Source organism: Python bivittatus, unplaced genomic scaffold, assembly GCF_059951505.1.
Source record: "Python bivittatus isolate LINGU-HERP-01145 unplaced genomic scaffold, Pbiv_v1 ctg000330_np1212, whole genome shotgun sequence".
In the NCBI taxonomy this organism is placed as follows: Eukaryota; Metazoa; Chordata; class Lepidosauria; order Squamata; family Pythonidae; genus Python; species Python bivittatus.
In genome coordinates, this window is record NW_028277058.1 from 35,811,172 (window position 1) to 35,826,370 (window position 15,199).

A 15,199-nucleotide genomic window follows, 5' to 3' on the forward strand; every position below is an offset into this window, starting at 1 on the left:
GGTAGGGTTTTCTTCCGACTTGCCTTTGAACATGATATGAAGGTATCCAGGCAACTCTTTATTCTGTCCTGTCCCCCTGAAGTTTCCTTCTTCTCATCTTCAACCCATGAGAGACACAGCCATAAGTTGTCCTTAAAGTTCCAGATGTAAAGGAGCATCTTCCCACCCACACAAACAGCAGCCAGGGCAGTTGACAAGTATACAAAATCTGATGTGCTCTGAGGGCTGCTCTGTCCACAGTGCAGTCAAGTGTTCTGGCACTAGTTGGGCATTTCAGACTTGCATGGCATTTAGTGGTGCCTGCAGGATCTTACTGCTTTTGTCAGAATGAGAAACAAGGATCAAGTTGTTGGGGGTTTGGGGCTCCCTTTGGGGTAGGTGTGATGCATGTAGAAAGGGTGGGGCTTCTATTACAACACTGCTGTTTTCAGCCTGACCCCCTGCAGATACCTCTGTAGGCATGCCCTCTCCTCTGCTATTGCTTTTCTTCCTTCTAGAGGAAAGAGCAGGACGCACCATTGGCTGTCTGGGGAATTCTGGGAATTGAAATCCACACATCTTCAAGTTGCCGAGGTTGAGAAGCACTGCTCTATAATGCAGCCTGTGGCCACACCTGAACTCACACCTGGTGCAGTGGCAGGAGCCAGCTTTCTCAAAACCACATGCAGCTGAGTTTGGAGATATTAGGCTCTTTGGATTTACCTCCAACCATCAATTACTTTCTTGGCAGGCTTGTTTTAAACTCTGGCTGTTAAAGGCAGACTTCAAGGCTGACATTTGTAGCCTCTCATGCCAGACAGGCATGTCTAGTACATATCTTCTCACAGGCAAGGGCTTTTGCACAAAGGCAAAAGGCAGATTTATCCCAATGCTATCCCCCTCCAGGAGGAAGAGGCTTTGTCCTTTTGGGAGACTGCAAGGAGAATTCTGGAGAAAATCTGTCGAAGCGGAGGAGAAAGTTGCCATTTTTTGCCTCCAGTCCTGGATTAAAGTGGGATAAAAAAAAAAAAAAGGAATTTCCAAGTAACATTTGGAAGTAACTGTTTGCAGGGTCATCTATTCATTATAGCAACATTCTAGCAAAGAACCATGCTAATGTGTTTTTCTTTTCTCTGGGAGGCACAACTGTCTCTAATTTCTCTGTATGTGTAATGGTATGTGGGACCTTGGGAGACGGGGGGGGGGCAATGCTGCCTAGGGAATGATCAGATAAAGGGAGGTGGGGGGGAAGCCCGCAGCTGCATAATGGGCACAGAAAAACTCAGAGATGATCTTCCATAACTTATCAGGCTGTAAAAAGAGATGGTGGGAGACTTGTACTCTCAGACTTGCAAGATTGATGTCAGCTTTTCCAGGTATACCACACATTTATGTCAAACCTTAAAAATAACCATACAGGGGTGAGGATGGGAGGCCACCCGGTGACTCTTGGCTTTGGTAGGACCTCTCAGTAGCATCGGAGTGAACTTGGCAAGGCGTCACTTCCTTCCAGGTGAAATGGAGAGAGAGGAGCCAATTCCTCCCAGCCCCATGATCTGGTGTTTTTCCAAGCTGCTACTTCCAAAGCTCATATACCAGACTGGAAACACAACTAGAGCTAATTCTAGTTTATTGTAAGGCTACGTTAACAGAATCTTGCAACCAATAGGTTCAACATTGGCAAAAAGAATACACCAAAGCTGTGTTCTATCAACAGATCCATTTAACTTATATGCAGAACATAATGTGAGAAATGCTGGACTGGAAGAAGCAGAAATTGGAATTAAAACTGGTGAAAGAAATAGGAATTACCTCAGATATGCTGATGGTATACCACTTTGGTGGATGGAAGTGAGGAAGACTTAAAAAATAACAATAAAAAACAAAAAATGAGTGCAAAACTTCCTAGAGAGAGAGGCTTCCCTTTCCACAAAGGTAGCCCATTCTGTCCTGCAGAGGAAGAGGGGAGATTTGTCTTGTCCTTTGCAAAGAGAGGGCCCTAGTTACCTGCTCAGCCTAACAGTGGCAGAGTGACCAAGAAGATAGAGAACTGTCATATCCGTGATACGATTCTAACTGTTGCTCCCTGGTCATCATAAAATTCAATAGGTAGATGAAGTGGCTCAGTAAACCCATTTTTTTAATGCTGTCTGCAATTTGTTATGGCCTTTGCAGTCAAAATCCTTAGTACTATATAGTCAATAAAGCAAAAATAAATACACAGTAGATTGGATTTTTGTTGTTTTCTTGGTTATTCACTGGATGTTTGCAGTGTGATCCTGACTGCTTCTGTCTTTTCTGAAACAAGCTTCTACCTCTATAGAAATTCTCATTCTGTGCATTGTTGATGTCTAAGTTGCAAAATCTTGAGCATTATCTTACTAGCATGTGAGATAAATACAGTTGTTCAGGTCAGTAGTTTGGGCATTGTATCTGTATATTATTTAGTTACTATTAGTTCAAATTTCTATTCTTTGTACCTTTATGTATTATAGTGATTTATATTTGTCATCTATATTAAGCACTTGTATGGATTTAATTTCTCTCTGGAACATCAAGGCTACCATATCTGGGCTGCAAAAATTGGAATAACCACATTTAGGTTAGATTTATACTTACTTCTTGCCTCATTGTCAAAACTGGCTGGTAACCATTTCTAGAGGGCAGAAATATCTGTTGATCTTCCCTGCACATTTTTCTGCTCCAAAAGGACACTATTCCTCTTAACCACTATGCTGTTTCTTAAGTGTTGATAAGGGGAGGTGTAGAATTTTAGTAAGTACATTGTGATGGAATGGGTTGATGAAGGCTGCACTCGGGGAGATGAGCATTGCCTTAGCCCCCAGCAGGAGCGTGGGAAGGTTAAGAGGATGAGACTGGCACCACCCTAAGGAATTCACGGTGTTTTGCTTGCTGGCTTGGGAAGTTTAGGTTCAGTCTGGAGAGATTCTGTCTTGTGGCTGAAAGCTAATAAAAGCTATCGGACTAGACCTGTACTGTCTCGTGGAGTTCTTTGGGCTGAACCTGACATACATGCTGGAAAGAAGGATTTTTAAAAAAGCGACTGCATGTGCCTGCATTTTGATGCTTTAACTTTGTAAATATATATTTATCAACTTCGTGTATGTGAAGAAGAGCTAAGTCCAAGAAGAACAGAAAGGAAAGCGATTGGCCATTGCTTTCCTGGAATACAAAAGTGGGAGGGCATAGCAACAGAGAAACTGGAGGATATGTAGCCTGCAGTTTACATTTAACAATTTGCAAGTCTAGACAGGATTTTCTTAAGCTAGTTTAGAAGTAAATTGGCATGAGCACATGATAGGAGCATCCAAAATGGTAAGTGCAGATATGCCCTAGACTACTTCTGAGTACCACTTAGGGTACTTATTCTAGATCCCAACTACAGTACTTCTGAGTTCTGTGAGTGGTACCACTTACGGTACTTGTACCACTCCCAGAACTCAGTTGTAGTATAGTTGGGATCTAGAATATATCACAGAAACTTTAAAATTTTTCCTAAATGACAAATATAATACAACAGAAATACTATCCTTAGGAAAAAGCAAGATTTCTTTTGAATTGTGATGGGATGCAGACTCTTTGACAAAGTGATTGCTGTGACTTAAGCTATGAAGTATGCACTGAGAAATTAAATTAAATTAAATTAAATTCTGTGTTTAGTGCAATGTAATTCATAATACTAACTTTTGCTATTTTATGTTAGAATATAATCTAACACGGTTTTAGTGGGAAGCAAAAGTCAATGATCATTTGATGTGACAAAATTAATGATTAATGTTCTTTTTTAGACGAATAAGTTACACGTTTAATAAACTGAGCAGGCATTATGAAGGTCAAGTAACAATTTTTAAATAAACTATTTACTGAAATAAAATGCATAGTTAAACTCAATACCAACAGATTAAATAATTACAATTCTAAAACCATTTTAAAAAAGGACTAATATACACATGAAGTTTAGTGGAGGAAGATTAGTGAGATTCTGAGTGAAATCTCAGTGGAGATCTGAAAATTATAGACCAAACAGCCTAATCTTTCTCAAAGGGCTGATGCTACCAGACTAAAAAGGTTGTATGAGGATAACATACAATTGATTATACTAGACCCTTGGACCCCTCAACTCTCTGTTAAGGTCATTTCCTGCTACCCCATTTAGTGTACAAAGCTGATCTTTCTGTTCTTCTTGGACTTAGCTCTTCTTCAGATACACAAAGTTGATAAATATATATTTACAAAGTTAAAGCATCAAAATCTTCTGGTGATGCACAAACACCTATGGGAGATGTCATAGACCAGGTTTCAGCCTTCAAATATCTTTGCATAGTATTCCAATCCTTGGGAGCCTAGCGCAAACAAGTCTGTTTCCGTTAAGGTTAATAACAGCACTAAGGCCACAGTGGGCTTCCTTTACACCAAAGGAGCTAAGGACATACCAATGGCCATAAAGTTCTTTAGAGCTAAACTTACAAACCTCAGGTGTTATATGGCTCCCAGATATGTGTACACAATAACTTAAAGCCCTTAGATAACATTCAGTCCAGATTCCTAGGAGTGTTATTCTGTACCTTGCTGAGTCTTAAATGCAGCACTTCATATAGAAACTGAGGTGATTCCCCTAAAATCAAGGGCTTGCATATGCCGGTTTTATTTCTGGCTCAGGCTCCGCTTTCTAGTGACTCCCTGCCTGCCATGATCATTCTGGGTAATTTTTCCTTTTCCTAGAAAGCAAAATTCCAGAGTAATTTATGCCAGTGTGAGACTTCTCAAGTTCAGCCCTCCAGACCATAGGGTTACTGAGCACCAGAGTTGCAGTCTGACAGTGAGTGTTTGACATAGCTCTCCAGATAAAGCAGGGTGAATTAGGTCACCAACACTGGCAACATATAAATAGGAAACCTTTCACGCCAGCAAATTAACTATTCAACATTACCTAACACACTGCAGAGCTTTTTCCTTAGCCAGATTTAATGTCTTGCCCTCTGCAGTTTTGGAAAGGAGGTATAATACCCCTTTTGCAAAGCAAACCTGTCTCTTGTGACTTGGAGGAACCAGAATCCCTAGCTGATGTATTTCTTAGAGGCCGTTTCTAGAGTATCTTGCCCTACTCTTATAATTCCAGTGTCTCACTAGTTTTGAGGACAATTTCATTTGCTTCTTTCATTTGCAACTGTCCTGTAGATATTAGGGTTCTTGACAAGAGCCCTAATATCTACAGGAGAGTTACAAAAATTTTTTCAGCTACCACTGCTTTACACAGGAAACATATTAACTTTTAGGACCTCACTAATGTAGAATTCATTTTTCCCCTCCTTTGGAACGTATTTTCTGCTGTTTTGTGTATTAGTCCTGTTGTATTTACCAGTCACTGGCCTACTATCACATTGCAACTTAGTATTTAGTTGTGTGTGTGTGTGTGTGTGTGTGTGTGTGTGTGTGTGTGTGTAGAGGGGGCTATCATGCTTTTAGTCCAGGCTGCCTTGTTTTGTCCATGTTTTTAATTATTTCAATTTAGTATCATATTTTGAAAGCTGCCAAGAATCCGCTGGAGTGGGCAGCTATAATAAATGTAATAAAATAAATAAATTGTAAGCATTTTAGTTTTTTATTCACAAGATAGTTTATAATGCTGTTAAGTAGTGTTAATATTCAGATTTCCTAGTATTTTGTTATCTGCATTTATAGGGTTACAGCATTCTAAATTATTTTGTTTTCAGGAAAACAAACCTTTATTTGTACTTGTGACATCTTATAATCATTGAGAAAATGCTGGTCAGTGTCTGTAATTAAGTTAATTAGGACATTTTTTAAGGATCCATTTGCTTGAATCCTAGGGCCATACTTGGAACACAAGATGAAAAAATAACCAAGCCATCTTGGAACCAAAGTGGTCAGTTTTCAGCAGCCAATGGTGTAGAATAGAGAGAGATTTCCCAATCAGTAAGTCAATCTCAGAGCACTTTGTCAGCAGAGAGGTTATTTTAGGATTCTCTTCAGCAGATGGCAGGTCCTACTTCTCTGTAGTTCTGGGTCAGGTTTAGTCGCTGCTTCCTCTCTTGCTTCAATTCCCATTTGCACGATAGAAGATTGAGATTCTTGGTGTGATTTTCCAACTGGAACTTCAGGAATATGCTGAAATTCCTATCTTAGGACTTTAATGGTGGTTTCAAGAGCTTCTTCATTCTGCTGAAAGAAATCTTCATGGGCCATATAAAACTCGCTCAGCTTATCTCTCACCACTGAGTCAACAGCCATGCAACAAGCCAAGGAACTGATCTACGATCAGAAGAGATGATAGGCAGCAAAATCATAGAGAGTAGTCACCAACCCTCTTCACCAAGCAGCCTTGAGCAATAATTTTAGCTTTACCCCAACATCAAGTTGAGAAACAATAGCAGTCCAAGGGACACCTAATGAACATTATTATAGCATGCTTGTTCATATTGGCACCTGTATCACTCTAGCTTACAAGTAGTCCTCATTTAACAATAGGGACCGGAAAATTGGTCGTCACCACATGACTGGACCCAATTTTACAACCATTTTTACAAGTTAAATGAATCAATGCAGTCATTAAGCGAATCATATGGTCGTTAAATAAATCCAGCTTCTCCAGTGGACTTTTTTGCCAGAATTTGCTTAACCATCATGTGATTTGCTTAACTGTTGTAAAAAAGGTCACAAATCATGATCACAAGATCGTGGGGGCGGTACAATTGTTGTAAGTATGAGTACAGGTTGTAAAGCACTTTTTCCGAAGCTGTTATAACTTTGAACTGTCGTTAAACAGTCATTGAGTGAGGGATATCTGTACATACTTTCCTCTTTTAATGAAGATGGGGAAATGATGGCTCTTTGGATGTTGCATGGTTATTAGCCATTCCAAATCATATAGTCAATGATGGATACTGGAAGTTGAAGTCATATTTGTGCTCTGATAGAGCAGGATTTGATACCAGTATTTCAGAATTTATGTATTACTTACATAAAATCTCCATGTAGTTCAGTGTATATGATACGAGAAATAAGGTGTGGTCACTTACTGTAGAGGGAAAAGGGAATGGCCTTGCAGGACAGGAGGAAGAGCAGCTACCAAGACAACATGACATTCGTTTCCTAGTCTGATCTACCTTGAAGGGCTGACATTTCCACGTTATTGTGGGCATATATTGCTCTGCATAAGGAAAGTAATTTTTAAATGAGGATGGGGCTTTTCTAAGGATACTGGATAACTTGCACAAAGCAAAGAAATTATGTGATAATTTGGCTGGAAATTTAAGTTCAGTTGTTCTAACATGACAATAAAATGTCCTTCTCCCTTGTATAGGGGGATGCTATAGGGATAACTCACTTTATACTGAAAGTTCACAATTTACACCAACAACTGAGGGCTGGCAAGTAGTGGTAATAGCTGTGCAGTAGGTTTGGTGTTTGTGGTATTCAGGAAATCCGTCAGTTTTCAGAATTTTAGAACAGAGTTTTAACATTGAAATGCAATTCAGAAAACAGTCACTGCTAAGAACTCACTAAAGCAGCTTTTGAAGCTATAGCATGGGAGATATGCCACTGTATTAAAACAGAATACTAATCCACCCTTGTTTCACCAGTGAAGCAGCTGTTAGGTGCAGAAATTTTGGATGTGACTGCACTTCCCCTGAAAGTGCAGTCCTTTGTCAGGGAGTACTTGTTGATCCCCAGATATCACTAGATTCACAGATGGTAGCTGTGGTAATATTTAAAACCAAGTTTCTGACAGATAGCCTTTCCATTACAAATCTCTCAAGATCTGCTGAAGGGACCCTTCTGAAAATACTGCTGCAAGAGGCTTACTTACCTGGCATGTGGGAGAGGTCTTCTCATGCATCATTCCCAGGCAATGGAATGCATTTCTTTAGGAGTTATATTTGTTCCTATCCCCACTTTAGAAAATCTGTAAAGATGTATATCCTTCACCAGGTGTTTGATTTTGTGATTTTAACTGATTTTATCCTTTTGTATTTTTAATCATTGTTAGAGGTGTTGAGTAGTTTTTTGAATAGAAAGTAGTAGTATAAATCAAATAAAATAATGGAGCAATAAAACATACACAAAAGTTTGTGAACCCTTTTGAATCACATTTTAAGTCATATTTATGCAGAAATATTGAAAATTCAAAGGATTCACAAACTTTTAAGCACCATTGTAAGATCTGTTTTTTTTTGTTTTTTTTTTTGCAAAAGACCCACTATAAGCACAACCTGCACAATGCAGTACAGGAAATCCATCTTATTTACATGACTGAGAAGATAACAGAGATAGAAGGTAAAGCCAGTAATAAACAGGACTTGTTGCAAAAAATTTAAAGGTGTGACCTCTTGTAGAAGTGATACAAAGCCCAGAAAAGGTGCATTCTGGTAAGACAGCATTATGTAGACCTAATTAATAAAAATGTAAGAAGGATAGACAGGGAGTCACCAGATTAAATGCTTAGCAGCCAAACACATTTATTAGTCTTTCTTTTTCCAGGAACCCAAAAATATTTTGTAGTTATAATGTAAGCAACTGAGTTGCACATAATACAATCATATCTTTAAAAAAATAAAATAAAAACAAAATAAAAACAAAAGCTGTTTAAAAGCAAAACAACCTTCAGAAAACATAATATATGTTTTATTACCATCTCTCAATTTCAATGAAATGACGACGACTCGATTCCTTATTCCTGTCAACTTGTTACACTCCAATAAAACCACCCTTTTGTTGGTTTGAAATCCAGCATGAGAAATACAGTACCCTGCTATGGCAAAATACATATAAATGCAACATTTCAGCTTATTTGTACATTAGTAGAGTTTAAACATTTTATTGTCTTTAAGTGAACCAGTGATTTTAAGTACCACTATACTAAAAATAAAGAAGAGAGGGAGAGGGGGAGGGCAGCATGCCACGCAACAGCACAAAGTGCCAAGTTTCTGTGTCCACATGAATCCCAGGGGTAAAAAGTATACTGAAATGAAGGTGATACTGGAGGAAATAAACCCTAGTATGATAATATAGTGTGCCTTTTCCTAATTCCCACTGTCCTGCACTGCTTAAATGGCCAACTGACAAAAGAAGATGGGTACATTATTTCAAGTATAAGGAAAAATACTAATAGGTATCTTTGCAAAGAGCCTCAATACATGTATCCGCTATTATGCCTGCTTCATGAAGGGACAGCGTTTTAGGCAATAGCATTTCAGCTGTACCTTCAGATTAGGTATTTATGTGCAAAGCAGAAAAGCTGCCTTTTTACTCCAGATGGTTTGGACATAAAGATAATTTGCTTTACAAATAAGGCTAAATGGAGTTAACTTCTTCCATTTTATATTAAAATATTTTCCGCTACAGGATATGCTCATTGGAAATGAAGCAAAATTTACTAAGTTGGACATCTATCAACAGTTTCCTGATCAATTCTGTAAACACAGCCCCACAGGAGCTCTAAAATTAAAGCAGCATTTCAAGTCTCTCTAAATAGTGGAAGCTATAATAGTTTTCTACTCTTTATCCTCCTCCTTTCCTTGTCCTGCTCCATCCAATGTTGCTGCTTTTTATTTTAAAAGTTACGTATTCTCCAAAAGACACAGTGCATAATTATTAACAAAGCAAAGCTGCAATGTTATCCTAGGAGTTTGCACTTCAGTCTTCTGTAAGAAATTAGAATCTAGACTGAACACAAATAAGCACAGATTTTTTTAGATACATCCACATCACATGGAGTTTGATTCTGTAGAATTATTAATCACAATAGCTTCGGCCAGAGCTGCTGCTTGAAGAGTAAAGGATGGAAAAATTCAGAAGACTGTATAATTAGAAGAGTTCAAATATACAATGGAACAAATATATAATGGAATCAAAGAGAACCAAATGTTATGTTTTTCTAAAATCCAAATCCAAACATCTGGGCTCAATATGCACATTCCTGAGATGCACGCCTACAACTGAATAATATGATCAGAAGAGAGAAAAAGAAGCAAAGGCTCCCTGACAATTACAGAATTTACCCAGACCTCTTTCTGTCCCAAAGATTTTGAGAAAGCTGTAAGGCATTTCACAAGCAGCTTCTATTAATGAAATTTACCTGTTTCCATGTTCTATTGGCATACAATGGCTTGTGTGTATTGGGAAGTAGGCAGCATGTTTAACCACATACACAGGGAAAAAAGTCAGATAGCATCACCATCCTTAAGCAGATCATTCAAACAAATATTGTCATTTTGTGTTCCTCTTGCAAACTGCAAGTGATGTTTCCTCTCCCAATCGCAGGAAGAAATGCTATTCCACTGAATGGTCAATCTAGCAAAAAGCCCATGTCTAATAAAAGCAATAGTAAATAGAATACATAAAAGATGGCAAATTATACATAGTTAAACTCAAGAGAGAGTGCATTTAAAAAAAAATGTACCTATTAAAGATTGACATTTTTATGTTATATGTACAAGCCACAAGAGTGAGGCTAATATAAGAAAGAGGTAATAAAGCAATATGAACAGTTCAGTATTGTAATTTCTCCTTAATTGTAAAAAGTAATTCAGAATATGTGACATCTTAAAATGGAAAGGATCACTGAGTGTCCTTTCCCATTTTCTCAGGAATAGTATGGGAAAGGAGACATCTTGTTAATTACACCTCAATATAATAATACTTATAAAAAGTACTTTCTCTTTAAAGCACTTCATAAAAAAAAACATTTCTCTCTGTGTGAGAGAAATAAGTATTATTATCCTCATTTTACAAATGAGGAAACTGAGGCAAAGTTAATTGACTTTTGCATAAGGCTAAAAGAGGGAAGAATACAGGCCAGAATTAGAAATTTAGGGCTTTCATTCTTTCAATCCAGTCTTCAAAGCATTACAGGAAGATATAACTTTACTTAGTATTAAAGATAATATAAGATTTTCAAAAGGCTGGTTACACTAAAGGAGAATAAGCACCACGAGGTATTTTGCAACAAAGAGCTGAAACCTTTTCTCCTTTTTTTCCTTTTAAAAAAGGCATCTATCAGAGTAAAATCCTGATCAGATGACATCTGCAAGGCAAGTATGCACAAGAAAATGAGTGATCAAGTCTATTATTCATTACAGTACTGTGAAATCCAACAAAAGGAATCTGCATGAAAAACACTGAATTTTAGGAGAATCTCTTGGCTATGATACTGCATCCAAGATAATGCCAAGTAAACCAAGGCAGATGCCAAAGTTCACAACACCCAAGGCAACATACCTCGATTAACACAGGAAGCAGCCTCTGCATTTTGGAGGTAAGCATGTGAAATGTCTGTCTTTTAAAGCAACTTCTTGACTGTAAAAGTAATAGTTAAATCTAGAAGGACTTTTTTATACATTTCCCACTTATCACAATAATTTACCTCCATCTTATCAGTGGTACTATTACTCCTCAGATGGCCAATAGCCCAACTTTAAAGATCACTACAAGACAAATTATTAAATAATGCCAGTACAGTATATATTCTACGCTACAGCAATTCCTGGTGGGTATTGCTATTTAAATTGCATCTGTGATGGGAACTGGTGGAAAATTTTAGGACAAAAATTATGGAAAATCCATAAGGAAAAAACTATATTGCAACTTTGAAACAAAGACAATTTTAATGGAAAGCAAACAATAGAATAATCTCCTACAGACAGTGCTTGATTTGTGATTTCCTGAGGTTGAAAGGAGGATGGAGGAGATGATGGTGATAAATTCTGGAGGAGGGGTGGGAGGAAAGTTAGGGGACCTTTCATGTCATGCTGTTGACTCTGGTCTAACACTGCATGGCAAGAATGCATAGTCCTGTGTAACAGGCATAAATCAATTATTTCTGAAGAATTTTTAAATATACCAAAAATATTTGCCTGGCAATCAAAGTAGTTCTCCCATGAGCTCAACCTTATTCCTCCTACACGAAAGTGGGAATTCCATGGACACAGAAACAATTTCAACAGTTTAGCAGGGCTCTCTTCCTCCCCCAAACCATCTCTTGTTGAATGCATAGTTTACAATTCACTTACAAGATAAAGAAGCAATGCTGACCACATATGGGACCTTTTTTTTGTTTGTTTGAAAAAGAAACAACCTCTTCTTAAAGTTTAGTATCAAAATTCACATTTGCATAATAATACATTTCAAGGCCATTAGAGAGGAATGAGAGCGAAGCAAAGGAAGCTGCAGCATCTCTCCTCCCTTTGTCTTCCTGAATGAAGCTGAAGAGAGCCTGCTGGAGCTTTCATTTGGGAACGGAGCCAGAGGTGCTACAGCAGCTCGTGATTTGTACACCATGCTTTTGAGCTGGGGAGAAGAGGTGGAATATATATGAAACGAAAAGAGACACTGCAGATTCCCATGTTTAACTACGAAGAGCTTCAAGGAAAAGAATTAGGTATTTTTTAAAAAACACACACAACACTTCTTCCTCACCATTTCAAAAACATCTTTTCTTGTGTAATACCCTGTTCATTTAAATGGCAACATTAAGTGTGCTAGAAATTATAGGGTAGATTTTATTTTCCATCATCAAGACACTGACAGAGAGGGCAAAAATGTGCCTACAACATAACTGGCAAAAGCTACAAAATACCTTCTTCTCTACATGCATAAATGTATCTCAAACTTCACTGCGTTTCAATATTCCAGTGCTTTAAAAAGAAAAATTAAAGCAAGCCACATACACAAATGTAATGATACATAATACAAATACAAATTCAACCACCAACTGAGAGCTAGCCTAAATAATGTCAATTTATGTGAATTACAACCCATCCATACCTGGAAACATCTGCAATATCCGACTGCATATGATGCAGCAACAAAAGACACTTTTCATCAAAAGGTACCAGCAGGCTGGAATCTTTCATTTGACCTTTAGAGAGAACAAACTGACCACCATCTCCCTGTCAAGCTCAAGAACTCATCTTGAGCTGACAGTCACATATTCAAAAAGGCACATTCAATGATACCACATTTAACTTACTGCTTGTTTAAAATTAAAGACAAACAAAAACAACCAAAAAACCCACAAGGGAATGTTAAGCGCTTATATCCCAGATCCCAAACCTACTGACCTAGCAAGAAGCATCACAATATATCATTTCGTGAAACTCTACTCTACCTTCAGAAGGTTCATATTTCTTTAAGAAGTTAACACCTCTTTTTGCATAATTTTTAAAAAAATTTTTGGCTTACACAATTTGGAATACAGCACACTCTCACTATAAAGCTCTGTTGTAAGGCTAGTCCCTAAAGTAAGGCTGCTCTATCTCGGCTCCTTTTTATTACCTTTATCTCCCTGCCCCCTCTGGCCCAAACTACAGAACACTCCGCACGTTTATAAAAAAAGGGAGGGTGAGTAAATCTGGATGGGATAAGAAAAGCACTTGATATTCACAACCACCTTAAAAAAAAAAAAAGTATCTGGCAAGCTAAGCAATCTTTATAAGGAGGACTCAGCTAAAAGTTGTATTTTTTTTAAATACAGAAAAAATATCAATTTATTCTTTATGGTCAAAACATTGTAAGAAGTAAGGAATTAAGTTATTTGAATGCATTGATTGATATACTAATACCTAAGATGAGGCACTAAGCGTTTAAAAACAGCTTTTCCTCAACACTGCCCATCTGTGGTGTTCTATATCCATGGAACATCATCCCATATCCCTATTTTCTTCTGTTCCACACAGAGCCATATATCTAAAAAACAACACACACACACAAACACACACATATCCACAGGTTCCCTAGCACAATGCTTTACTTTCAATAGCTTGGAGTGCATGGGTTTGTGTTAAAATGAATGGCTATCAGACTCAAGTAAAAACATTCCAACTCTATGGCTAAAAATAATATAATACACATATAAGGATATATATCTTTAGCTGTCACCATTATTAATTATATGAAGACAAAATTGGCTCTTAACTGAGGTTGATTCCTTTGATCCTTCTATGGCCCATTTTTTGAGGTTTGCAAATACAGTATATCTCATACTGCACAAACTCAAGAAGCAAATATTTTGACATTTTTGCATTTATGATTGGTTATATTTTGGTGCCTATTAAACATTGTCCAGCTATTTTCACTTATTAGAGAATTTCACATGGCTGTAGGCTAGGAACTGTGTCTAGATAAATCTATTGGGTATATTCAAACCAAATCAGGTGGACTTTTTCCTTGAACATAGCACCTCTACTGACTCAGAGAACATTTAAAGGACACTTATGTTGGTCTGATAACTGCCAGCATTTTAGGAGGCCTGCCAATCAGAAGATCTAGATAGAAATTTGTTTCTGTTTGTAACACAGACAAGAGAAAGAATTTAATTTGGCTACTATTTGTACATATTTTAACAGTAATTTTTATAAATGTTCTCATCTTCAGCACAAAATTTATTTCAGCCCATGTGCCCAGGCTTTAAAGCAATGCTAAGTTTTTTCTTTAGAGCTTTCCATGTTCATAACAAATTAACAATTATTAAATTATTGTTTAATGATTATTAATTATTAAAGCTGCAGAGAGATCCAGATTTGAAGGGCAAATGTAATTTGGAGCCCACATTGATGCATACACAGTACTTGTCAGAAAGATCTTAAAGCAGCCGTGTCTTTTCCTGGGCTCACGGTAGCTGTTCTCTGCAGCTGGCACCTGATTCTAGGAAAAATCACGCTTGATTTGAATTGTTCCTAGCAGATGCTACATATATGTCTAAATACACTATGATCTCTGCACAGCCCTATTATAGTGATCAGATTTAATGCTACTGCATTTTGAAAAGGTTTAAAGCATTGAGATGAAATGGTACAGTAGGAAATTCTGCAATATATTCCTGGAATATAAATTAATACAAGGGTATTAGGACTCAAATCAGAGTTGGATACAATTTTAATCATACCTACAATGAGATCACATTGAAACCAACATAACAAGAATTATGACTTTAAAACTAGATCCAATCCCTTCTGTACATTAGGTCCACCTGCAAGATTTTAGTATACTATCAAGCCACACAATGGCTGACATTAATATGAAGACTAATTAGGACTGTCACAAACAACTAGACTTTTTAAGGAAGATGGAAACTGGAATTTATTTAATGATTCAAATCAATGCATGCTCCTGAGAGTGTGTGTTAAGTTCAGAATGCATCATTTAAACTGAATTTTAAGTAAATTTGTACTAAGTATAG

At 37.4% G+C, this 15,199-nt stretch overlaps 1 protein-coding gene across 1 annotated transcript in view; it reads right to left on the reverse strand.

Annotated features, from left to right (window-relative positions):
* Positions 1-5,537: 5,537 nt before the first annotated feature.
* Positions 5,538-15,199, reverse strand: part of TNRC6B (trinucleotide repeat containing adaptor 6B) — a 145,376-nt gene continuing 135,714 nt past the window's right edge. The window contains exon 27 of the mRNA XM_088141022.1: positions 5,538-6,273. Coding sequence (XP_087997148.1) covers positions 6,242-6,273 — 32 coding nt within the window. The 3' untranslated portion in view covers positions 5,538-6,241. The remainder of the gene's footprint in view (positions 6,274-15,199) is intronic.